We start from the raw sequence: 27,651 nt of genomic DNA, 5'->3' as shown, positions 1-27,651 counted from the left end.
TTCTTTTTTATGTTCTTTTCCATTATGGTTTATCCCAAGATATTGAATATAGTTCTCTGTGCTGTACAGTAGGACCTTGTTGTTTATCCACTCTATATGGAATAGTTGGCATCTACTAACCCCAAACTCCCAGTCCATCCCTCCCCCATCCCCCCTCCCCTTTGGCAACCACACGTCTGTTCCCTATGTCTGTGAGTCTGTTTCTGTTTTGTAGAGAGTCAACCATCATTTTCAAAGCAGCAAATTCATTGTAGGACAAGGTGGAAGCAAATGTCAGACTTTCTTCTCTGGGCTTCCCTGCCGTCCAGCATTGTGGCTTCTCAGTTCTAGCTGCCTTGGTAGCCCTCCACTAACCTTCATGAAAGGTTCCAGATGAGCCAAAAATTCTTGAGGATTATAAGAAAATACTTTATGTTAATAATCTATTAAGAGTTCACATTCAGACAACAATGCCATGCATGGCTTGCTCTTCCCTGAGACTCCAGAGGGCTGTGTGGTTGGCCCTGCCTCTACACAGCATGGCCACTTTACACACCTGCTGTCCTCTGCCTCCTGCGAGCACACACAGTTCAGCTGTGTGACGTTCTGCAAGTGACACACACACTGTGAAAGCAGCCTGGCCCTGCAGCAGCTCTTCCATCTATGACATGCAGAAAATAGTCAAGAAGAGTCCCTCTTTCCCCCAGGATCTACAGAGTTTTCTTTTTTTAGGTTGCTCTTATATAAGTGTCACTCACCATGAGAGAGCTGCTAGGCCTAGCTATCACACAATATGTCACATTCATAAAAACAGTAAACATGCAGGCATTATTCTACTTAAAAACAATAAAACCAATTTAATTCTAAGGCACATCTTGCTCCCAGTATTTTATTTTTAAAATACTATTAGATGTCCATGACATCTAATCTAGTTTTAATACAAAGGTATTTCAACTTAAATATTTTCTCTGAGGAAATCAGATATTGTTTTGGGCAAAGCTTTTAAATCATAATAAAATGTTATGAAACAGCAAAAAAGAGAAGATATGTATATCTATACAGAGATGTGTTTATACATATACCTACATATATTCATATATATGTGGAGAGAGAAGCACTAGTACGAGTTAGCTACATCATGTTTATGGATTAGAAGCCTCAGTATGGTTAGGATGTTATCTTTCTCCAAATTGATATATTTATTAAAACCAATCCAAAACAAAGTCCTTGCAGATTGATGATATTCTTTTTTTTATTTTAATTTTTCAAATTTATTTTTGGCTGCATTGGACTTTGTTGCTGTGCGCGGAGAGCACTAGTTGCGGAGAGCGGGGGCTACTCTTCGTCACGGTGAGCGGGCTCTAGGTGTGCAGGCTTCAGTAGTTGCAGCACGTGGGCTCAGTAGTTGTGGCTCGCGGGCTTAGTTGTTCCACCGCATGTGGGATCTTCCTGAACCTGGGATTGAACCCGTGTCCCCTGCATTGGCAGGCGGATTCTTAACCACTGCACCACCAGGGAAGTCCCAGATTGATGATATTCTTGAGGATTGGGTTAAGGTTTGGATTTACCACACTAAATAATGTGATGCTCTGTTCCTTCTCAACTGATGTGGATGAAAGGATGAGAATAGTGTTTGGGGAAGATTTTTCTAAAAATTGTATGGGATGGATTGAAAGAGGAAGAGGTTAGAATTTGGGAGACTGGAATCTCTTAAGTTCTAATGGGTTATAAGGGGCAAGGATTGGGCTCAAATAGCCGTGGAAAGGAAGGAGAGAGTCAAATGCCTTTTGAGACCAAGTATATGCCTAGGTATAAGCCAGGAATGTGGGGTGCAGGGTCTCTATAAAACTCCTTAAGTTTGAAGATGCAAGGTCTTTGTTTTTAAAAAGCTCTCAGTCCATGCAGGTGTCCTACATTATCAATAACTACAATATAGTGTGCCGTGACATGTTATGGTGAGATGTGGGAAGAACTATGGGAAACACAGATGAGAGCAATTAATGCTGACAAGTGAGCATCAGAGAGAGCTATAGAGAGGAGATGCTGTTTAAGCTGGGTGATGGAGTCTTAGTTAAGTTAGAAGACAGTAGCAAGGGAAATGCAAGAGGCATCAAGTGCTAGGTTAGTTCAATAAAGGGCAAAAAGAACAGTGTGACAGGATATCTTTTCCTTGAGGGTATTGGTCAGAGATGAAACTGGAAAAAATCGATTGGGACTGAATCATGGAGGGTCAAATACCATCTTCTACTGCCCACTTTTCTCTCTTCTCATCATCTTATCAAAAACATGAATCTCTGTGTGCATACGTCCTGTGAGTGTCAACACCATAATCCTATTTGCCTCCGCCCTTGGCTTAAAGTTACATTCTACTAATGTCTGTATCCCCGTATTTCTGGGAGAGCAATAGGGAGAGAAGGGGCAGTTTGCAAGCTGACTGGAGACTGTATTTACAGTGAGGATTTCCTTTCCTTGGGAGTTTTACAATTGAGAATTAATCTGCATAGACAAACTTTTTTTGTGATCCTCCATGTTACTGTATCGGCAGCCCTATCAATGTATTCATTCAAAAATATTTATTTGTGTAACTTTCTCATCTACCTATCAAATCAACTCCTGATATCCAGTGTACACAGAGTAGAAAGATTAAGGTCTCTCTGAGTTTTCTGGGTCATAAGTCTAGCATCAAACTCTGAAACTTTTCTAATAAAGAGAGTAGAAGTCACAAAGGGTTAAGTCGTTGGGGTCTTGGAAAATAATCTAGATGGGTACACCAGTGCCTTTTGGGAGTGTTTTAAAATCTTTGTTTCTTTGTGACTTAAGGAATTTCTGTCATCATAGTTCAGAGAAAGGAGGTCAGGAGAGGCTGGAACAGCAGACATTCACCGGAGAAGAAAGAGTGAAGACTGACTCATATCATGCAGTTTGGGTGTGGGTGTGTGCAAACACCTACAACCGTGCACTCCACGTGCCTGTGGTTGGGAGAAAGGGAGGAAAGGGTTGTGCAGACATAATATTTTCTTTAATCTCTTTGCTGAGTGGACTTTGGAGAAGAGCATGCGTAAGTAAATAACTGTGGCATGGTTGTTTGTCTGTCATACACATGATACTCAAAGGGACTCTATAAAATCCTGTAAGTTAAGATGCAAATAGAACTATTCTGTTACCAACTTTGATGGTTACCCTAGTATTTCTCTTCCATGATGGTGAAATTACTGAGCAATTTTCAGTTTCTTTGATTAGTTGAAATGTTCTCCTACGAGCTTCAGATGAATTCACGGTTATGCATTATATTTTCTTCAACTTTCTTTACAATGCTCATTCTACCCGAATATGGATAAAAATAATTGCTACCTCTTTGTAAAGTTCCAGCTCATATCTCCCTCCATCAGAGCTTTACTGATCCCCTGGTCCTTGGCCATCTTGCTTTCTGAGCCCTGTGGAATATAACAGGTACTTAATAAATAATTGACAGTTGTCTAGTAGATTAGTTTTTGTTGTTGTTGTCATACTCCACCTCCTTCCAACACCTACAGTTAGAAAAGACAATATGCTTGTATTTAATATTTTTCTAATTTTACTATTTTGTATGACGCAAAGCATTCCGTCTGGTTTAAGAGCATAAACTTGGAGATGTAGTAGGAATTAGGGACTATAACTTTCCCTCCAATGCAGGAATTTTCTATATAGCTTCCTTGTTACACTCCTCTGTACTCTTACATAAGTGACTCAAATACTCTGAGCCTCATTCATAAAATGGGGACGACAATAGTACTCACCTTTATTAGTTAGGAACAGATCTGGATGCCTAAAACCTAAAATAGTGGTAGCTTAAAGAAGATAGCATTTTATTTTTCTCTCTTCCAAATCTAGGAAACAGGCACAGTGGCTTCTATCTTGTTTCTTTGCTATGCAAGGCATCTATTCTCATGTTTACCTCACAGTCTGATATGGCTGCTTTAGCTCCAGCCATCATGCCTTCCCTGCAGCCAGCAGAAGGGAGAAAGAGGAAGAAGAGAAGGGCACACTCTCTCCCTTCAAGGACACTGTCCATAAGTAGCAAACCATTTTGCTTATATCTAATTAGCACTAACTTACTTGTATTACTACATCTAGCTGTAGGGGAGGCTAATAAAGGGATGGCCACTAAATTTCACTAAAATTCAGAAGTTCTATTATTGAGGAAAATGAGAACAGATTTGGGGGGACAATTAGCAAGTCTCTGTCACCCTACTGATAATTTTATGAGATAAAAGATGAAGATGTTAAGAAAAAAAATGTCATGAAGAACTTAGGGGTAAAGCAGGAATAAAGACGCAGACCTCCTAGAGAACGGACTTGAGTTTATGGGGAGGGGGAAGGGTGAGCTGTGACAGGGCGAGAGAGAGTCATGGGCATATACACACTAACAAACGTAGTAAGGTAGATAGCTAGTGGGAAGCAGCCGCATGGCACAGGGATATTGGCTCGGTGCTTTGTGACAGCCTGGAGGGGTGGGATAGGGAGGGTGGGAGGGAGGGAGACGCAAGAGGGAAGACATATGGGAACATATGTTTATGTATGACTGATTCACTTTGTTATAAAGCAGAAACTAACACACCATTGTAAAGCAATTATACCCCAATAAAGATGTTAAAAAAAAAAAAGATGAAGATGAAATGAGATAATACGTACACTGTGCTTAGAACATGCCTGACATACAATACATGCTTAATAAGTATTAGCCATTGTTTTTATAATTAAACATTATAGGCAGTCATTCATTCACTCTATTATTTGTTCAACAGACATTGAATACCTACTATGCTGGACATCATACCTCTCCTGTTTAAATCTTTCTATCAACAATGAGGAGAAGACTGCTGTCCAAGATAGCCTGTCCTTTGTGGAACAGCTCTAAAAGTTAGGGAATTATTTATCAAACTAAGCCAAAGCATGCCTCCCCAATAATTCATTTGTTTTGGCCCTGATCTTACCTTTTGAAACTATGAAACAAGCCTTTTTCCTCATCTCAGTTCTTCAAATACATGAAAATGGCTAATAAGCCTCACGCTTAGTTTTCTGGCTCTAAACAGGCATTTTGTTAACTCATTTATTTAGTGTGTAGTTTGACAAACTTTTTCTGTAAAGGGCTAGATGGTAAATATTTCTGGCTTTGCAGGTCACATGGTCTCTGTCACAATTTCTCAACTCTACCACTGTAATGTGAAAGTAGCCGTGGACATTATATAAATGAATGGCCATGACTGTGTCCCTATAAAATTTTGTTTACAAAAACAGATAGCAGGCCAGATTTTGGCCTGGTGCTATAGTTTGCTAGCCCCCTGATTTAGCCCATGGAAACTTACCAACAAGGTTATTTATGACTGATATTCCCCTACTCTGAAGCTGAAAACTTACTCTGTGACACTCCTGATTCTTCTTATACCTTTCATTTCTTTTTCTTGTCTTACTACAAGATTTGGCTAGGATTTCTAGCTAGGATTGGCTAGGATTTCTAGCACCCCCTGCGTCTCCATAACTTTACTTCCTGGCCAGTCATTTCCCTTGACACATTATCTATCCCAATTCATCTCTAGCTTGGAAACGCTACCTTGACAAGTCTTCTCTTGTTCTGCCATATTCTTAACTCACATATTGTTTGACCTCTCCCAGGCTGGCCCTTCTCCAATCTTCCCCACATACCTGTGCACATTAAGAAATGAAGAATCCTTTTCTCCATCCCTTTCTTTTTCAAATCTGTTAGACTCTGATCTTCATTCGGACTTCAGCTTTTCTTCAGTTAACAGTCTAATGCTAACTATAACTCTAACCAAACCCAACTTCCCTCAAAGACAACCTAGAGGAGATAGGTAGAAAATTAACATTTACTGATGGGCCAGGCACTGCTGACATTTGCAACATGTATGTTTCACTCCAATGTTATAGATGTGGTAAGGGCAGTTCGAGATTGATCATATAACCAGCTGTGGTCATGCAGCTGAGATTCAGGGAGTCAATCCCAGTTATAGAATAGAAATTCAAATTTGACTGGACCTGAGGAGTGGAATGTGTGAATCTGGCAAAAGTAATTCAACACCATGTCACAAATACAACAGAGTTGCTAAACTCTGGTCATCTTCTCTCATCAAGACATTTACAAGGCATAGAATAACAAACATTTGCACTGAACTTTTGGTTTTCAGAACATTTCCTTCACAGTTTTATGGAGTAGGTGATTTTATTTCAATTTTACAGGAGAGGAAATCAAACTGCAAAGTGGTTAAAATATTTGCCGGAATTGCCAGGCGGCAGTGTCTTTCTGTTTCTCTCTAGGAGAGTCCACAATTGCTCTTCTCGTAAAAGTCCGTACACCTCTTTTCTAGCTAACTCCGTTTTGTCTTTCATACCTCAGCTCGGTCATCATCTTTTCCAAGAAATACTTCCTGCAGTCACTCCCACCTTGTGCCCACCATCTGATTTAGATGCTCTTCCTCTGTGTTAACCCAGATCATCATCACCTTATTTGCACTGTATCTTAACCGATGAAGCATTAACTTGTAAGGAAATCAGGGGCACATCCTTGCCTCGTTTAATTTTGTACTCAATAAATATTTGTCGAATAAAGGAATGATGTGAGCTGGAGCCAAGTCAGTGCTCCAGGGAGTCATTTTCCTGGGATGTTGCTCAGTCCTGGTTACACCTGGAGGCAAAACAGAAACCTCAGCCTCTTCCAGAGACAAACGCAAATAAAAGAGGATTCTCCCAGGAGCCATCGATCTCTGTAGCCAGGGGACATCAGAAATTCAAACCTGTGGGGTTTTAGACTAGATAGCAAAGAAAGCAGCATAACTATGGAGAAGAGCGTAGGTTCTAGAGTCAGGCTTCTTGGATTTGAATCCTGACTTCACCATTTTCCAGCCGTGTGATCTTTGGCAAGTGACTTAGCTTTTCTCTGCTTGGGTTTTTAATCTCTCACACGTGGATAATGATGGAACTCATCTATATTAGTTACTTATTGCTGTGCAACGAATTATCCCCAAAACTTAATGCCTCAAAACAATGAACATTTATTATCTCACAGTTTCTGTGGGTCAGGAATTTGGAAAGGGCTCTGGTGAGTGCTTCTGGCTCTGGGTCACTGGTGAGGTTACAGTCAAGAAGTCGAGTAAGGCTGCCTTCATGTGGAGCCTTGACTGAGGTTGGAGGATCACTTTCCAAGGTGGCTCACTCAAGTAGCCGTTGGCAGGAGGCTTCAGTTCTTGCCACAGGGAACTCTCCTTATGACATGGTAGCTGATATCCCCCAGAGAAAGCAAGAGAGGAAGAGCCAAGAAGGAACTCCGATGACTTTTATGAGCTATTCTCAGAAGTCATACACTGTTACTTCCATGACATTGTCTGTGTTAGAAGGACATCACTAAGTAGAGCCCACATTCAAGGAAAGGGGAACCAGTCTCCACATTTTGAAAGGAAGAGTATCACAGAATTTGTGGACATATTTTAAAACCATCACACTATCTGGTAGAGTTGAGTGAGAATTACATGAGATAAGAATTATAAAATGCTTAGAACAGGACTTAAGCAGCACCTACCTTGAATTACCTTCCTCATGGGTTAGAAAGGATGGATGAACTGTCAATCTGAAGGCTTTGGCTTGAAAAATTACATTCCTCTAAAAAATGGAGCAAAGATATTGAAAGCTGGTGCCGTAAGCCATTAAAGTATTCAGTATAGTTCTTGACATGAAAAGTTGTTCATGTTTTGAATTTTTAAAAGCAGGTATAAAACAGCATGTACAGTATGATCTGGTATTTGTGTAAGTATATACTTATACCTCTGTATGTTAATACATAGGGAGCATTCTGGAAGGAGGTTCCTCATAGTATTAATCATGGTTATCTCTGGGTGGTGGAATTTGTGTTAAGGTAAAAAAAAATGTGTGTGTTTTTCTGCATCGTTTGAATTGTTTTATACTGAGCATATATCTACAAAAATAAGAGAGGCATTTTCCAAAGAAAATAAAAAAGAAACCAAGTTGGAAGGAAGACACAAAAGGTGGAAAGGGTTAGGATGTTGTATTAGGACGTTGCTGCTCTGGGTGGGTTGGTTTGTTCCTTGTGATGTATATGATCGATAGGGTGTCCTCTGATCTTCAGGGTAGTTGTGAAGACCTGCATGTGCTGAAAGCAGGTGAGAGTTTGTGACTGTCCTTGCTTGAGGAGACATATATGTAAGAGAAGAAGGGAAGAGCAGAAAAGGAGGAAGCAAGGAGAAGAGGGACATCTGTGTAGCAAAGAGCAAAGACAGGGCGAATCTGCTGTTGACAGCAGAGCCTGAATGCCATCAGTTGCCTTGGGAAGAACAGCTTTACCTATAAAGGAACAGTATACTTGTGATGGGCACCCTATGGGCCCAGAGTGCCTTGAATATCCTTTATAATTGCACTTGCCACATTGGACTGAAATCTGTTCAATTCTCTCTCCTTAATAGACTTGCAAGCAGGTCCTGGCTTTCTAGCCCATTACACGGTTCCCAGCAGAGAGCAGGGTTCAATAATTTGGAGAATAAAATAGGCTAAATTATTTTTTTAAATAATGTCTTTCACAAATTGAAAATGTTTATGTCAGTTGACATTCAACTGAATAATTTATTCAAATGAAACAGAGGGAGTTAAAAATGTATATACTTTATGGGAAAAAATTAGAAACACTGCCCAAAGATGCTCTTTGAAAGGTTTAAATCTATCATTTGTCTCCCATTTGTTGCATCTGTTCTTTGTTCACCTTTTCCTTTTTTCTGCCTTCTTTTTTATTATTTGAAAAAAAATTTAAGATTCTAATATCTTTACTTATTTCCTATATTTTTTTTCTTAAAGTGGTTGCACTGGGGCTTATAGTATACATCTTTAGCTTATGACAACCTGACTTTAAGTAATGTTATCCTGATTCATGTAGAAAATAATCTTATAACAATATATTTCCATTTCCTCTCTCTTGACCTTTGTGCTATTATTGTCATATATTTCACTTCTGCATTTGTTAGTAACTCCACAAAACCTTGTTACTATTTTTGCTTTAAATGGTCAGTTATCTTAAGTTATTTAAAAAGTAAGAAAAAATTGTATTTATCCACATATTTAACATTTTTCATACTCTTTATTTCTTTTTATAGATTCAGATTTCTATCAGGTATCATTTTCCTTCTGCCTAAAGGACTTCTTTTACCATTTCTTATATGTAAGTTTGCTAGTGATGAATTCTTCCAGCGTTATATGTCTAAAAAGTCCTTATTTCATTTTTGTTTTCAAAAGATTTTTGCTGAGTATAGAAGTCTAAGTAGGCAGTATATATATATATATATATATATATATATATATATGTATTTTTTTTTTTTTTTTCCCCCAGTACTTTAAAGGTTTACTCCACTGTCTTCTGGCTTGCATTGTTTCTATGAGAAGCCTGCTATCATCCTTATCTTTGCTCCTCTCTACTTCATGTGTCTTCTTTCTCTAACTTCCTTGGCCTCTTTGAATTCTCAACTACTTCTCTTTAAATTAGACACACTGTTGGGTTTCATCTGGGTCCCACCTCCCTCCCCGGTAGCCTAAAAACTCTTAAGCTATAAGCTCGGGCATTTATAGAGCTCACCTTATTTGTTTTTTTCTTCTTTCAGGGATCATTGTTCTATGTTGCCTGTTGTTCAATATCTGAAAACCATTATTTCATTATTTTTTTCTGATTTTTTTTCAGTTGTTTAAGGAAGGAAGATAAATCTGGTCTCTGTTACTCCATTCTGACTGGAAACAGAAGTTCTGAAATACTGAATCAGAAAAATGATACCAACTTCTGATTGCAAAACTCCTTACTCAAAATGGATTCGTAGTTTGCCTTAGCTTAGAATTATGAGTTCATGTTTGAAAATCTGTTTAGTGCCACAGTGTTTGACATTATCCCTTTTTCTCACAGGGTACATTCGAACTGGATTTTTAAATCATTGTAAGCCAGTGATGAATCAGAGGTTACAGAATGCAATGTCGAATAAAAGTCTTCGAAAGAATTGCTTCAAATGACCAAAGAAAGAAAATTGATCTACCGCCTTAAAACCTTGATCTCGAAGAGCATACTGCACATGGTAGGAAGTGATAACTGGGGAAATTTATGTGGCTCTTAATGCACCTAAATGAAGGAATTGTCACTTTGTTTCTCAGAGGGCTTATACACCTGAGATTATTTTAATAACCCATAGTTTTATTAACATTTTGACATGATCACAAACGGGGAGAAACAGCGGTAGCTAAAGCCTGCTCATTGGTCACGATGACTTCTGAAGAAATGGCAGCTTCTGTCCTCAGACCTGTGACTCAGCGAAAAGTGATATCTGCTCAGTCGGCTGTAGATGAAAGTAACGATAAGGTCTCGGACATCAGTGTTCCAAAGACGCATCCTGTCGGGCAGAGCGGGGAGACTTCTCATACCATCTCACAACTGACCAAACTTACAGAAGAACCTTCTGGAAGCAACTTGCCCCAGATTCTCTCAGTAGCAAGGGAGAAAATAACGAGTGATGAGAACAGTAATGAAGAGTGCTGGGAGAAAAGCATACCAGACTCTGTGAAAAACCTTAACGTTAACTGCAACAACATACTGAAAAACCATCAATGTGGCCTTCCTCAGAGCCAGTTTTATGAAACGTGTGATTCTACCACAGAGGAAGGCCTGTGTTTGGAAACTGGAATCCCTTCTTCACTGGAAAGAAAGGTGTTCCCTGGAATTCAACTGGAAATAGACGGACCTCCCGCGGGCATTATTAGTCCATTAGGAGCTCAATCAGCCATCTTAGAGACGGGCAGGGCACACCCTGACAGCAACATGGCGGTATTTCACTTTCAGTATGAAGTTGACAGAAGAATGTCAGACACTTTCTGTCCCCTATCGGATAACTTGATTTTGGATGATTGTGGAAACTGTGTACTACCTGCTGTTGGTGGGGAACAAAAGAACAATTACATGGCGTATACTTGTAAACTGATGGAATTGGCAAGTAACTGTGACAGTAAGAATAGGCAGCTGCAGTATGATCCTTGTGACCCCTTGAATGACAAATACTTGTGCTTTGAAGGCTCTTGCCCGAAGGCCAATGTAGTATGTTCAAGTGACAGCTTTTGCGGGGAGGATTTTATGGACAGTCCACCTGCCAAGACCTTTCTGAGCCATTTTGAGGACTTCCCTGATAATTGTGAAGATGCAGAAGAAGATTTATTCAAAAGCAAGAAGGAGCGGTCCACTTGGCTAGTGAGGAGATTTTGTAAAAATGACAGGGAAGTAAAGAAATCTGTATACACTGGGACAAGGGCAATTGTGAGAACTCTGCCTTCCGGTCACATTGGGCTGGGGGCTTGGAGTCACGTTGATCGGAAGAGAAACGGTCTCTTACTGCCTTGTGGGAGAGTCATGGAACGGCTGTCAACAGTGGTGACGAGGCAAGATGGGGGCCAATGTCCGTCAGAAGCCCAGTGGTATCCGGTAAGAGTTAAAGTTTCTTTTGATCAATTCTTTAAAGTTGAGTTTTTAAAAATCCAAATCTCCGTTGTCTTAATTCATGGGAAATTTTCAGTTCTGGCAAATGACTCTTAGAGGAAGCATTTGTAATTTTTGGAAACTAGTAGACCTAACAGATACTGGAATTGATAGCTATCAAGATTGTGTTAATGCCACAACAATATAAGTAACAAAATACACATACATATGTCATCAGGATAGGAGAAATTAGGGAGAGCCCCTGGTTACTGTACACAGGATTATAAGATGGAGACAACTGAGAGTGGGAAACGGGCTCCCTCAACTGATTGTCTAGTTGTGTCCTTTGGAGATATATGCTTCTGTCCTCTTCTGCCATGTAGCTCATTGTGTGCTCTTAGGTTGCAAGGCCTAAAGGAACTTAAATCTGTTTTCCTCCGTTTTCTAGCCAATGCTCCCAGTTTCTTCCCCCTTCACCCTTTTTATGCCATAGGTCCTTTTGGCAATTTGGTAAAGTCTTTAAACTGAGAAGAGCACTTTTAAATGCATCAAACGAAGTACAAAGGATCATAAAAGACACAGGTTATGTGGATATACGTTTATCAAGATAATTTTGAAATTGTAATATAGCAGAGTACCGTAATGGCATAATGCAATAATGGCATCTAGCAATGTGATAACAATCATAGTTTCAAAGTAGTGATGAATGTTAGTAGGGAACGGTTTACCTGGGGCTTTCCCAGTTTTAGCACTGCAAGTCCCATGTTCTGGGAAGCCACTCAGTCTTGGGCAAACCAGGGCAGTTAGTCACCCTAATTGTAAATACTATTTTAGGTCTCTTCCGTGACTATAATATATGGAAATATCTGTGGTTTCTGTTGGTGGCAAAAAGCACAGGTACTGCCAGTATTACTGAAGTTTGTTGCTTACATTCATAATTGAAGGAAATTCTACATTTCTATTTGAGATTAATAAAAAAATTCTTTTTCATCCAACTTTCTGGGCTCTCTGAGTTCTATCCACAGTTCCCCCTGTTTAAGTTAAGATTCCTGCTTTAGAAATGCACACAATTAGCTGCCCACTCTTGGACCTGATCCTTGCATCGGAAGCCAGCACCATGTATCATCTCGGTTTTTCCCTTCTCTGGCTAAATAGCCCTACTTCCTTCAACTGATCTTCATGGAAGAGCCCTTTCTATAACTCTTGCATTTCAGTTTTACACAGTTCCTTAAAACCTGGCCCAGTAAATAAAACCTGGTCTAGAACATCCCTTTTATTGAAATATGACTAGTATATTTTTATTTTAATCATCATCAACCATGGGAGCTAATGTTTATTGTGCATTTTACATGTACCAGGCATTGGGCCAAATAACTTACATACTTGATTTCATGCAGTCATCTCAACTACCTTCTGTTATGGTCTGATTATTAACCCCATTGTATTGCTAAGAAAACGGAGTCTCAAGGAAATTCTGTACCTTGCCCACAGTCACTTAGCTAGTAAGTGGTATAACTAGGACCTGTAATCCAGGCAACTCACACTCTTAGTTTCTCGAGATCAAGAAAGATATAAAATTTAGATTAAGTTTTCAAAGGAACAAAAGAATTCTGTTCTTTTCACAGTATGTTGATTGAGTAGCCCCACTTACTAATGCTCATAGTATCTCAGACTTCTCGTGTTCCACACGGTGGCTCTGACCCTGGTTATGTGTTAGAATCAATGTCCAAGCTCCACCCCAGACCCTCTGAATCAGAATCACTGGGGTAGGGCACAGCATGAATAATTTCTCTAAGTTCTCCTGGTGGTTCTATGATTCTATGGAGTTGAGAACCACTGACCAGGAGCTTAAACTGAGCTTTTTGCTTTTTGGTCAGGACATTTCGGGAATATTTGCTCTGCCCTAAATTCCCTGACCCGGCTCTGGTTCTCAGGAGTGTCAGGGCTGCCCTGGGAGCCTGCCTGAAAAGTGACAGCTTGCAGGCCCTTCTCTCTGTACATTTGATGGGCAGTTCAACCCGGCAAGTGTCAAGGGATTTGGTTTTGAATCTTCATCTGGTTCCTCATGAAACCTGAGTCAAGAGTTGGTGTGAGCTACCCACATGCTCCCCAGCTCTTCTGACAGAATTTTGTCCACCCAGGAGAAAAAAGCTCATTCCAGGCATGTGTGTCCTGCCTGCACTATGGTGACTTGTCCAGTGCTGACCATGAAACTGCTGCTGATGGCAACATGTCAACCCACTTAAAAATACATTGATTTTAAAATCCATGTACACTTGAAATTGAACATTAAGAACACAACAGAAATTTAAATACAGCAAAGTAAATGGAAGTAGATGGCTTGAAACCATTATCAGAGTTCCCCACACACTTATACAGTCATGAGGGTCATGAATCTGATGTCAATTTCAGAATAATTTTTGGCATGCCTTTATTCATTCCTCCAGTTTCTGGAGCCCTGCCACTTCTTCTGAGAATGTTCACTGGTCCCTAGCTCAAACCTGTCCCTTTCTGTCTGTCAGAGGCCTTGGGATGGGTAATTTCCAAAGAAAAGAACCAAAGAGATGATGCAATCATCTTTTTCCTGCTTCTTAGTCTCTGGAGGCTGGGAGAGCCTGCCACACCTCCTGCAGAGTAAACCTCAGGAACTTCTCTCTCCTTCTCTCTGTCTGGGCTTCCTGGAGGCTGTGGCCATTTTTATTAACCCCAAAGATGAAGCTGGGGGATGGGCCAATTGTCCTCCTGTTCATTCATTTGTTCGTTCTTTCTTTTTTTTTGTAGTTAATTTACAATGTTGTGTTAGTTTCTGGTGCACAGCAAAGTGATTGTTTTATTTATATATATATATTATTTTTCATATTCTTTTCCATTAAAGATACTGAATATAGTTCCTTGTGCTATACAAGTATGACATTGTTGCTTATTCTCCTATCCTTTCTTAAGGGTAATTTCTGAAAGGGAGAGCCTTTTTTGAACACTCAAACATGGCAGGAATGAATCAGTATTTTCTGAAGTATCATATTGTCTCTGCATCTCATTCTTTAGTTTGAGTCTGGTGGAAATCCTTCTCAAAAGTTGCACAGATGAATTATAGCCCCTTTCCCCCTGCTCCTGTAAATTCCATCCTCCACCTAAAAAAACTGCAGACCCCCAAGGTTATTCTCCTGTTCCTGTTCTTCGATTATTTCATGTGTCCGTCCTAGCTCTCCAATCAGATTGTAAGTTTATTAAGGTCAAGAAATGGCCCTACCTTTTGTATACTCTCCATAGTGCAAGCACGATGCCAAGTATTAAGAAAACAGGACAATGCCATGCTTACAATCATGGTCTCTGGAGTCAGTCGCCCTGAATTGAAATTGTGACTTTGACTCCAACACCTACTGGCCATGTGACCTTGGGCAAGTTGTTTAACCTCCTTGTCCCTAATTGCCTTAAAGGTAAACTGGGAATAATGGTTCTTGGGGGATTAAATGAAATGCTACCATAAAGTCCTCTGCACGGTGCCTGGCCCCTCTTCTCGCCCGGGGCTGTTATCTTGCGCTTTGTCATGAACTGTCCCCACCTCCTTCTACTCTTTGGTGCCTTCTCGCACAGGGATGTTTACCGTGGTATGCATTTGAAGGTATGTCCTTCCATCTATGATGTGGTAGCTTGCTTAATCCCTCCCACACGTTTAGAGTATGTGTTATTTGTCCAATTAGTTCCTTTGCCTCACATTAAAATTTTTTTTCTTGTATGCCTTCGTCAAGATGACCCAATTAATTTATGTTTGCACAGCTGTGCAGGGAAGAATGGATTTGAATGGGAGACATTAATGAGGATTAATGCTTGCTGACTGACTAACCATATTGGTATCTTCCTCCTCCTGCCTGTAAAAAATTAAAACCTACCCCTTATTCAGTTACAACCCCCCTTGCCTGCTTTCAGTTTATTGGCTCAACAAGACGGCATATTTTGGCAAGTGGCTAAAGTCTCCAGGTTAAATGTTGGTTAAAGGTGCTTTTCCTTTAAAAAAAAATTCTCCCCTTGCCCGAATTTTGGGGAGTTTTAAGTACCTAGAGTTATTCTGAATATGAAGTACAGGAGGATCCTGCGTCTGCTGGAATCACTCATGTAACCTAGTTCTCCGTGCACTGAATGATGGAACATGGAGAATGTGAAGGTGGCAGGGCAGACAGCCCACCAGGTCCTGTTTTATTGCTTCATTTGTTTCCCTGCCTTGATCCACAAGAGGATTTACCGTGAAAGAATATATACAACAAAATAGAAAAAATGAAGTTTTACTTTTTAGAAATCAGACTAGGAAAACTAAATTAAAAACCAGCTTCTATGTTGCTATTCCCTGTTCTGCTTTCTGCCTTCTAAAATGTGTCTTTCTCCTTCACATTTTATTCTGTTCTCTAGCAGAGAAAATTAAACTTAAGAGGCAGTGAAAAATATTCGCGTGTTTAACATAAATGCCTTTGTCAGCACATATGTCCTGGATTCTTTATTTTCTCTATTATGTGTAAAGGGACCAACCGATAATAAATTCATCTTCTAAGTTGTAACTGTTATGGATGATCAAATATCCATTGAGCCCTGCTGTCCAGTGTTGTAATAGATGGCAGGTGAAATAGCAACATGTCTTGTTTTCTTATCTGGAAATTTGGTCTCCCTGCAACTTGGGTACAGTTGGACTTTGAAATAATTAAAATTTCACAGGGTGCCCAGGTAAGCTGAAAGCCTGTGCTTGGGGACATGCCAGGCCTCCTCTTCCATTACTAAGGGTTATGTCAGGGTCATGACATGGGTATAGGACGATGCTGGCCCCTTCCTGCTGAGCACAGTGAAAGGGAATCCAGTTCCCGGCCAGCCCCTGTGCAGTTTAGTCACATCTAGTGCATCAGTGGAAAATGTGATGGGCTGTCAATAGGACAGCTTTCACTTATTAGCTGCATTGGGGCCGTTTAGAATGAATTTACTTCCACATCTCGGTAGTCACACCAGCTCTTTGGCTAGGATTTGGCAATAAAAGAGAAACAAAAAAAAAAGGAATGAAAAACACTGACCCTGGGCTGTAGTTTAAGGTGAATGTATTCATGGCCACTGTTACTCTTTTTTTTTTTTTTTAAGTTTTGCTATAAACTGTTATTCTTATGTTAGCTTTGGGACACAATCAGATTAGGATGTTTTTCGTTTTCTTCCTTTTCCCCAGATGTCCTGCATAATGAGAATTAGCAGCTGGAGAGGCCTGCCCCATCCCTGGAAATGGGCTGTGGTTAAAATGTGGCCTGAAAAGAATCAGAACCCGTGGGCAAAGTTAAGAGCATCAGATGGAGGCCTGATCTAACCCACACTGTGCAGTTTTTACACAGGATGAACTCAGGCTGCCCATAGAATGACTTCCCCATAGTCATGAGTGATGAAGTGGCCCTCTTCCCCCCCCACCGCCCCTCCCTACCTCCCCTGGGAGCTGACTCAAGTACAGCAGTCCCCTTAGGGCTTATAGGCCTCCTGGAGTGATGCGGATTCAACACTCAAGGACTGAAGCATTTTTGGCAGTGGGGGGAGGGGGTGGTGACCGTCCCCTGACCCTCCACGACTAGACTAACTCACGGCTCAGGCAGGATCTTCGCTGAAAACCTCTTCTCGGACAATGGTGCTAGGGTCATTTTCTGACCCTGAAGAGCCCCATGCAGTAGTTTTTTGTTGCAGCAGCGGGCCTGGATACATTCAGAGCCTCAGGTTAAACAAGCGTCTTAACAGAGCTCAGTTATCCAAATCCCTAACCCCATCACTCAGCCCTTGAACCCCAACCCCTTCCCTCTCATTCAGGCCATCACCCTTCAAATCCTCAGAAAGAACTCAGCAGAAAACCACCTCTGCCTTTAGCAACACAAGGACACAATGATCTTCAAGGAGAGCCCATACGTTGAAACCCAATAGACCTCCTTGGAGGGAAGGAGAAATGCTTTGATTTTTTTTTTCCTTTTTAAAATGGCTTTATTGAGATACAATTCACATAGCATACAGTTTACCTATTTAAAGTATATAATCCATTGGTTTGGGGTATATTCACATATGTATGCAATCATCTCCACAATTTTAGAACATTTTTATCACCTCAGAAAAAACCCCCGTACCCTTTAGCTATCACCCTCCATTCTCTCCATCCCTTCCCCCCTCCCCCAGCCCTAAGCATCCACTAATCTACTTTCCATGTCTATAGATTTCCCTATTCTGGACCTTCATATGAATGGACTCATATAGTATGTAGTCTTTTGTGACTGGCTTCTTTCACTGAGCGTAATATTTTCAGGGTTCCAAGTTCATAGCATGTATTAGTACTATGTGAGTTTTTTCTGCTGAATGATATTCCATTGTATGAATATACCACATTTTCTTTATCCATTCATCAGTTGCTGGACATTGTTTTTTTTCCTGCTTTTTGGCTGTGAACTTTCGTGTACAGGTTTTCGTGTAGACATATATTTTCTTGAGTATATACCTAGGAGTGGAATTGCTGGGTCATATAATTGTGCTTAGCTTTTTGAGGAACTGCCAGACCTTTTTCCAAAGCAGCTGCAGCTTTTTACATTCCCACCAGCAATGTGCAAGCGTTCTAATTCCTCCACGTTCTGACCAACATTTCTTAGTGTCCATCTTTTTGCTTATAGCCATCCTGGGGGGTATGAAATGATATCTCATTGTGGTTTTGATTTGCATTTTCCTGATGGCCAGTGATGTTGAACATCTTTTCATGTGCTTGTTGACCATGTATGCATCTTTGGAGAAATGCCTATTCAAATCCTGTGCCCATTTAAAAAAATATTTTTTTAATTATTGAATTCTTTATGTATTTTGGATATAAGTCCATTATCAGATTGTGATTTGCAATATATAGCTAGATACATGTATAGGTATAGATATAATGAATGGAAGTCAAGAGGGCAGCAAAGAAGGCTTCCAATTTTAATGCACAGTGAATCTTGTTAAACCTTTCCTTTGGATATTGATCTCATTCTTAGTCTTTCTTACACTACCCGACCAGCAACAACTTTCAAGTAAAACTTTCTATCTTCCTTCTCCCCACAATTCTCTCCAAACTCCAGTCTGCTTAGTTTCTCCTTCCTCTTCTGCCCAAGCTTTTTATCATGCATATAGGTCGTTTTTCTAATTATCCAAATTCTGCTCCACAGAGCAGTGGCTGGGAACCAGATTGTCTCCTGCAAACTTGTGCATCACAGGGAGGCATTGAGGAGGATGTCACCACTTCATAGTAACATGCTCCATCATGCACAGGTGCAGCAGGGCCAGGCCTGGGCTGAGACAAGCAGGTGCCTAGGGTGCAAAATTTAAGGAGGCAGGGTCTTGCAAGTGCCAACCCTGTACTTATCAGTGAGCGCCTCCTTAAATTTTGAGCCCTAGGCAGCTTACTTGTCTCACCCTAGTTCCAGCCCTGGGTATGAGGGTCTAAGAGTATCTTTGCTTTAGAAATGCATATTATCTTCTTAGTTCAGGAATGGCCTTGACTAAACACCCATATACCTTAATACAGATATTCTTAAAATATAAGTTAAGAATGGTTCCTCATTTTTATTTTTATTTTATTTTATTTTATTTTTTCTTGCGGTACGCGGACCTCTCGCTGTTGTGAGCTCTCCCGTTACGGAGCACAGGCTCCGGACACACAGGCTCAGCGGCCATGGCTCACGGGCCCAGCCACTCTGCGGCACGTGGGATCTTCCCGCACCGGGGCACAAACCCACGTCCCCTGCATCGGCAGGCGGACTCTCAACCACTGTGCCACCAGGGAAGCCCTGGTTCCTCATTTTTAAAGGGTTCAAAAAAATCACAAGAATAATAATATTTCATAACATGTGAAAGTTATAAGAAATTCAAATTTTACTCTTCACCAATGGAAGTTATTGGAACACAGTCACACCTGTTCCTTTATGTGTTGTTTACAGCTGATTTCTCCCTGTAACAGCAGAGTTGAGTAGCTGCAATCCAGACTGTATGGCCTGCAAAGACTACAATATTTATTATCTGGTCCTCTACAGCAAGTTTGCCTTCCCCTGGCTTAGAACACCCCTTTCTACCTGGCGAATTCCTGCCCATCCTTTCTTCCTGAGCTTAGATTTCACATTCTCTCCATGGTCTTTACTACCAGTCCCCTCCCCCTACCACGGATCCCAGTACAGAGTTTCTCTGACAGTCAGTACTCAATACGTATTTCTTGAATGACTCCCTGAATTATAAATGAATAAAGGCGGTTTCCACCCACTTACGGTGTCTTCTCTCCTTCCCCAGACCCAGTGCAAGCTTGTTAGCTATCCTTCCCCTGGCCCTCAGAGCTTGGAACCAGTTCCTTAGTGCAGTGCCTAGGACAGAATCAGAATTTTCCATTGATATTCAAAAGGATCTTTTTCAGTCCTGTGAACCCAGAGATCCATGCTTGTCACCTCCACAGATTTTGCCAAAAAGATAAAGAAGGGACATGTTTGGACCTCCTTGTTCCTGGCCCACCATTTCAACTGGCTGTAAAGACCTTTGAGAAAGTTTCCAAATGTTTTGTGTTTATAAGGGAACACCTGATTCTGCTGTTATCCGCAATGGGCCAGGGAGGAAAGAAAGCCCCCTCCTGTCAAGACCCAGGAGCTCTGTCCCTGCCCTTCACAACCCCCAGTCCGTACAGGCAGATTTCCGTCATGGACCAGAGGGGATCTAGCTTCTGTTTCTCAGTCACGGTCAGGGATGATGTTGGTGGTAAAGCGATGGGCACAGCATGCCATGTTTGTTAGTTGAGGAGATCATTGTTGGCGTTTGGGAGGTGTTTGGCCAGTTCCTTCAAACCATCTGACCCCTTAATACTCTCAATAATAGACCTGAGGTAGCACCTTCCCACCCCCAAAAAAGACCTAAGTACCAGTTCCAGCTCTACTATTAACTGGTTGTGTGACCTTAAGCAAGTCACTTTAGGACCTGGGATTTTAATTCCTTTGGGTATAAAGGAAATTGAGGACAGGCATGGACTCATTGCCTACTTCGTGTCAGACACTGTGTATATGATTTGCAGATATTAACTTAATGTTTCCTGTTAAAAACCCCAGCAGGCTATGACTTGCTGATTTAAGTCCCAGCCATGGATTTTGGGGTGAGTGTTCTGCCTCACCCAGAACTACCTCCTGGAGGTTTGATTTGGAGAGAAACTTGTCACTCAAACACTTGGAGTAATGGCAGGACAGAGGAGAGATTCTCCTTCATCACTGGCTAAGCACTGAAATGCCTGGAGCAGTACATCAGCAAGCACTTAGTGGGCTCTCACAGGGTGCCAGGCCCTGGGCTTCCCAGATGTCTTTGCTCTTTTCCCTCTCGTAGACAGCAACTGTCTACGAGTCTGATATTATGAACATCCTCATTTCATGCTCATGATAAGTAACGGGACCAAGCTCACACAGTGTCAGGACTTGAACCCAGGTCTGCCTACCTCCATAACCCATGCTCATAACAGCTCCTCAGAAGTTTCCCTGGAAGATTCTGATGTAACTCACCCCGGTAACTTGGCAGAGGTTCTGCTCTCTTATTAAATGTGCAAATGTTGAGCTGGATGAATCCTTGAGCTGTTTCTTTCTTCAAATGTGAGTTGGGTGTGACCTTTGGATGAAATGGGAGACATGGGGAACAATACCAATTCTTAATGTGAGGGGCGTGTTGGCTATTGAAATGGCTAAGATTTATTTTTTATGACTCAGCCTGCAAGGGGGAAGAAACCAAGCCCGAAGGTTTGAATTTTTTACTGAATTGCTGTAATTTAGAAGGACATTTTAAAAGTTTTATAAGTAAGTAAGCAAGAACAAAGTCCAAAGCAAACTGCACACATCTGACTCAGAATCTATAGCTTATTCATGATCACACTGAAATAACCAAAACTAGTGGGAACATAATTCAGTATTTTTCCATTTTAATTTCAAGTTTTCTCTGACCCTTCAAAGATTCTGAGCAACTGACCTGAGTATGAAAAACATTACTCAGTAACATTTCTTTCCATAATCACACCATTAAAATGAAGTTTTCACCTACTTCACAAGGTTGTGGGGCTGGAGGAAAAAAATGAGTTGGTTGTGTATTCAAGTGCTTGGCCAACGTTATGAAATCTCCCCCCAGTTACAACTTTTATTACTCCATGCTCTGAGGATTCAGAGTGAGGTACCTGGAGAAAAAGGGACTCAAAAACTACTGCAGATGCAGCAAAACAAAACCAGAATCAGCTGTATCCTTTCAGACATGCTGCAAGCATAGAGTGTGGAACCTGCTTGCCGAAATCCGACCTTTGGTTTCCCTTTCATGGTGCCAGCCTAGTTTTAATAACGTCATCTTCAACTTGAGACTGGGTAACTTTTATCACCGACACCTAGTTGGTCTTATCCCTATGTTTTGATAGAATAAGGAATCAATTTTTTCAGTAGACCATGCTGAGTAGCCTAGCTTCAGAAAGATTTAGCACCAAATTATAAATGGTGAAACTTTAATAGTGAGTGTGGATGTGTCTCGAGAGCCAGCATGTAGGAGTTTGGCAGTGGGAAAGCCACATGACTTCAGTTTTTCCAGATTGTGTACCCTTCCATCAAATAGTAATTTCTTAGCCTTGAAAGACTCTCTTCCAGAACAAGGGGAAAGTTCATTTGAGTTCTAAATCGGTGAATCCAAAACTTGTTTGGTAGCAAATGCATTATTTTTCTTTTCAATTAGGCCATGAAAATGGTCTCAGGCCCTGGATGGACCAGCCAGTTCTTCTTCTGATGGCCACAAACCAAATATGGGCACCGTGATGATGGTGGGACTGGCATGACTGATAGTTTGTGAGGGTAATGCCATTATTGTAGCAACCATATTTTCCAAATAAAAAGCTGGGAACTTTTTATCGAGAGGAGAGAAGGGCAGAATATTTGAAATTGAGACTGACCCAGGAAATCCAGAATGATTAGACTTGGTAGTTATGGATCACAACGTAAAGGAAAAGCATTGTGAGTGAACTAGCGCAAATCTAATTTGTTGCTAGAAAAATCAGGAGCCTCAAAATGAATGACTTGATAATGGCGGCAAAGAATTGTCCACATGTAAAGATAACACATTAGAAACCCAGAATGGGGATCCAGCAAGTATTTTTCCCAAAGTTTTTGTTTTTCTGTATTTTGGCAAGTATTTGGTAGTTGCCATGATTTGTGAGTGTGAGGTAATTAAATAGATTTATTTTAAACACCAGGACATGTGCAGCTAAATAAGGGTTTTCTTTTTCTAAGGAATCATCTCAAAAGGCTCTCTCTGTTTTCCGTTCATGCTGCCATTATGCAAAATGTCTTAATCCTTTGAGCTTGGATTGAAATTTTCAAAACAGTCCATTCAAGCATCCTGGTTAATGGTGGTTTGGGTCAGTATTGATGTGTGACTATGAAAGATAGGATTGGTTTTATTGAGGGTCTTATAAACTGACCAGAGGTGAAACGAGGTGTCTGACAATGTTTTGAGCGAAGGTAAAATTACAAGTCCTGCATATAAAACAACTTCAATGCAAACTTGGCCGTTGTTTCACAGTCTGGCTCACAGCTTCCCTTCAGCATTGATGGATAGTTCAGAGGCGTCCACAAACCCATAACGCACCTTTGGTTTGGACTCAACCTCATGAGCACAAAGCTCATGCCAGAGGGCAGATTGAAATTTGGCCCCATCTTCTTCATCCCTCTTGGCCAGGTGCCCTTATACAGGGTGCAACACTCTCAACCATATGTGATGACCCTGGGTAGTACCACGTGGAAGAGAATCAGAAGAGCTACTGAAGCCCAAAGCTACAATTGTTTTTTCTCTTAGATTCATACATTATGTGCTCAGCATGGTGCAATCTGTTGAGTTCCAATGGTCTGAAATATAAACAAATTAAATTGGTCCAGTGTGAATGCTTTTCTAGGTGAATATAAAATAAGTATTTGGTAACTTTATGAACTACAGAATTCTTGAGCTGGAAGGCCCATCTTTTTTTTTTTTTTTTTTTTTTTTGCCGTACACGGGCCTCTCACTGTTGTGGCCTCTCCTGTTGCGGAGCACAGGCTCCGGACGCACAGGCTCAGTGGCCATGGCTCACGGGCCCAGCCACTCCACGGCATGTGGTATCTTCCCGGACCGGGGCACGAACCCGTGTCCCCTGCATCGGCAGGCGGACTCTCAACCACTGTGCCACCAGGGAAGCCCAAGGCCCACCTTTTATAACTTTATTCAGCTCCTCATTTTATAGATAAAGTAGCTAAGCCCCTAGACAGGTGAAGCTATTTAACCAGGTTCACATAGCTAATGGTGGAAGACACAGAACTAGAAACTGGATCTCTAAAGACTGTCTTCTCATCTCTAAAATAGGATAAAAATGTGTGAAACAGCCTGTCACATAGTAGGTGGTCTGTTAATGTCAGCTGATTCTGAACCTAGGGTTTAGGGTTCCTGGGATGCATAGATTCCTGGTACAGCACCTGGCCTAGAAGAGTTTATGGTGGAATGGTAGAGGCCAATATGTCTGTGCTATCTTTCATTTATTGCACCATTTTCCCAGATTGTAAACAACTTTGGTTGGTGCATAATTTATCAGGTTTTTCCTGTGTTCTCTGGTCTATTCCAGGTTTCACGGCTTATTCTGTCTTCAGTTCTTTAAGAAACTGGCTCATCTTGTTGCAGTAACATTGTCAGTGCTTTAAGTATTCAGAGATGCCCTTTTAGTTTGAATGTAGCCAAGTTTTGTGAGTTCATTTCTCCCCTTAGTCCAGTTCTTTCCATCCTTCACTTGGCAGGTAGCTCTCTCTGGTTAATGACTGTAAGTTCTTCAAAGCATCCAGAACAGCCGTGGGATCCCTCCCAGTCTCTCAGGAGGATATTTCCCCCTTGTTCTTTTTCTCTTATTTATGGGAAGCAGCGCCAACTGTGAGACACTGAGCCCAGCGGGAGGGGCCAGACCTGGCCCAGGAAGAGCTAGTATGGCCTGAGCTGCAAGGAATCCAGCCAGGAATCCCAGACTCATAAAACGTTAGCACTGGAAGGGCCGTGGAGACCATCAAGTCCAACCTTTCATTTTACAGAAAAGGAAACTGAGGCTCAAAGAAAGGCAGAGGCCTTGCCCAGGTCTGGTCAGGCATCGATTTCAAAGCCAGGCTCTCAAGCCAACTCTTCTCCCCTGTGTCAGAAGCCAAACACTATTTCTGACCCATAGGTATGGGGCTGAATTGACTGTATTATGTCAGTTAAGTTACTGAAGGCTTAAGCCTCCACAGTGGTTAAGTGAGCTCAGGAGCTAGAGTGCCTGGGTTAAAATTCTGACTCTATACTTACTAGCTCTGTGACCTAATGAAAGTTACTTAACCTCTCTGTGCCTCTGTTCCCTCATCTCTAAAGTGGGGATAATAGTTTGACCTACTTCTTTGGCTTGTAAAAATTAATAAGTCATTATATGTTAAATGATAACATATGTTAATGATAATGTTCTTTTTTTTTTAACATCTTTATTGGGGTATAATTGGTTTACAATGGTGTGTTAGTTTCTGCTTTATAACAAAGTGAATCAGTTATACATACACATATGTTCCCTTATCTCTTCCCTCTTGCGTCTCCCTTCCTCCCACCCTCCCTATCCCACCCCTCCAGGCGGTCACAAAGCACCGAGTCGATATCCCTGTGCCATGCAGCTGCTTCCCACTAGCTATCTACCTTACGTTTGTTAGTGTATATATGTCCATGCCTCTCTCTCGCCCTGTCACAGCTCACCCTTCCCCCTCACCATATCCTCAAGTCCATTCTCCAGTAGGTCTGTGTCTTTATTTAATGTTCTTAATTTTAAAGCATTTAGACAGTACCTGGCACTATTGTTGTTGTTTCTCAAGCCTCAATTTTTAACCAAAACTCTGTGTTATCTCCCCATAAATAGAGATTTTTCTCTAGGGAGCCTGACGAAATAACTCTAAATTGTGGGGTCTAGTGTCTCCTGTAAGAGTGGGAGGAAGATTTGTGTAGCCTGAGAAGACTTCCTGGAGGAAGTGGGATATCTGCTGAGCCCTGCTAGGTGTTGGGATTGCTCATCTTCCAGCAGTGAGAAAGCAAAATATTCCATCACAGGAAGACTGACCACCTTTCTCACTTGCAGGAGTCCATGTGACTTATTCCAAATATAACGTTGATTTCAGAGGCCTTCTGCCATTTTGCCTTAGTGATTTTTCCCCCAAAGACATTACTTCACCTAAAACTTAAAGTGATGTAAAATTAGCTTCTATACTTTGCAAAAAGTTTTTGACAACACCTGTTGATGTGAGGAGGCAGAGGACCAGTTTGTTTATGTGTTTGTTTTTGTAGTTGGCCATTTTCAATAATGAAATAAGAGTCATAAACTTATCAGCTGACTAGATGATGGTTAGCATTGTTTAGCAATAAAGAATTTTTTAACTGAGGTATGTGCATGCATTTGTTTTTTATACATAATGGTATTGCACAGTTAATAAACTACAGTATAGTGTAAATGTTGAAATCATTTGGACAAATACCATATAACTTTTTTAAAAAATTTATTTATTTCATTTATTTATTTTTGGTTGCATTGGGTCTTCGTTGGTGTGCACAGGCTTTCTCTAGTTGCGGCGAGTGGGGCCTACTCTTCGTTGTGGTGCACGGGCTTCTCATTGTGGTGGCTTCTCTTGCTGAGGAGCACGGGCTCTAGGCACATGGGCTTCAGTAGTTGTAGCACGCAGGCTCAGTAGTTGTGGCTCGTGAGCTCTAGAGCGCAGGCTCAGTAGCTGTGGCATGGGCTTAGTTGCCCCGCAGCATGTGGGATCTTCCTGGACCAGGGCTCGAACCCGTGTTCCCTGCATTGGCAGGTGGATTCTTAACCACTGAGCCACCAGGAAAGCCCAATACCATATAACTTTTATATGCACTGGGAAACCAAGAAATTTGTGTAACTCGCTTTATTGTGATATTCACTTTATTGCAGCAGTCTGGAATCATATCTGTAATATCTTCAAGGTATGCCTGTATTGTGTTGGCTGTTAAAAGCCCTTTTCCTTTCCATGTATACTGTAGAATCAGTTTCCTGAGTTCTACAAAATAGCTTACTGAGATTTTGATTGGGATTGCCCTGAATCTACAGATCAAGTTGGAAGAACTGACATCTTAACAGTGTTGTCTCCTTGTCCATGAACATGGAATATATCTCCATTTATTTAGATCTTCTTTGATTTTTTGTTGGCGTTTTGTAGTTTTCCACATATAGGTCATGTATATATTTTATACTTATAGCTAAGTATTTAATTTTTGAGGTATATTGTAAATGGTATTTTTTAAAATTTCAAATTCCAACTGTTCCTTGCTCATATATAGGAAGCATTTGACTTTTGTATATTAACCTTGTATCCTGCATCCTTTCTATTACACTCACTTTTCCTTATTGGGGGGTCAGTTTTGGGAGATTTTCTACCTTGAAAATCATGTCATCACAAATAAAGACATTTTTATTTTTTCCTTTCAAAAATAAAATAATAAATAAAAAAATAAGTTTATCAGCCGAAAGTAAAGCTAGGGCCTTGAAATACCCTGTGTACCCTCTTTTGGCCCTCTCATGCCTCTGCCTATCCCCTTTCCCCCCAACCCAAGTACTATTATCCTCAATCCTTTCCATTATTCCCTTACTTTTCTTTTTATACAATGTTGTTGCATCTACATGTATTCTTAAGAACTATACATTTTTACTAAATGCCACTGAATTGTACACTTTAAAATGGTTAGTTAATTGTATGTTATATGAATTTCACCTTGATAAAAAAGCTATGCATTTTAAATTTCCATTGTTTTGAACTTTACATGAAGGCATGCCTATGTGTAATCTTTTGAGACTTTTAAAAACAACATTATATTTCTCAGTTGCATTTATACCGTTCTATGTTGCTGTAGTTCATTTGCTTTGATTGATGTAAATATTCCTCTGAATATATCACAGTTTACTCATGCATTCTCCAGTTGATGGACATTTAAATTGTTTCCACGTTTTTTACTATTTTAAACTGACCTCTGTGACCATCTTTGTATATGTTGCTCGTTTTCATGTCCAAAATATTCTCCTGGATATCCAGTTGACCCTTGAACAACAGGAGCTTGAACTGCACAGGGCCACTTAT

The 27,651-nt window shown here is 40.8% G+C and overlaps 1 protein-coding gene and 1 long non-coding RNA gene across 5 annotated transcripts in view; one reads left to right on the top strand and one right to left on the bottom strand.

The window, feature by feature from the left end:
* PLCE1 (phospholipase C epsilon 1) overlaps window positions 1–27,651 on the top strand; it is a 318,708-nt gene that overhangs the window by 32,297 nt on the left and 258,760 nt on the right. For all 4 annotated transcript variants that reach the window (XM_067709947.1, XM_067709945.1, XM_067709946.1 and 1 more), the window contains exon 2: window positions 9,923–11,479. In XM_067709947.1, coding sequence (XP_067566048.1) covers window positions 10,274–11,479 — 1,206 coding nt within the window. In that variant the 5' untranslated portion in view covers window positions 9,923–10,273. The remainder of the gene's footprint in view (window positions 1–9,922; window positions 11,480–27,651) is intronic.
* On the bottom strand, window positions 170–21,112 carry LOC137208974 (uncharacterized). The gene is made up of 3 exons (XR_010935855.1): window positions 21,010–21,112; window positions 3,331–3,413; window positions 170–386 (listed from the first exon to the last, which is right to left on the bottom strand). It is a non-coding gene; the product is annotated as an uncharacterized lncRNA (long non-coding RNA).

This window comes from Pseudorca crassidens, chromosome 16 (genome assembly GCF_039906515.1).
Source record: "Pseudorca crassidens isolate mPseCra1 chromosome 16, mPseCra1.hap1, whole genome shotgun sequence".
Lineage (NCBI taxonomy): Eukaryota > Metazoa > Chordata > Mammalia > Artiodactyla > Delphinidae > Pseudorca > Pseudorca crassidens.
This window is presented reverse-complemented; position numbering and strand designations above follow the sequence as displayed.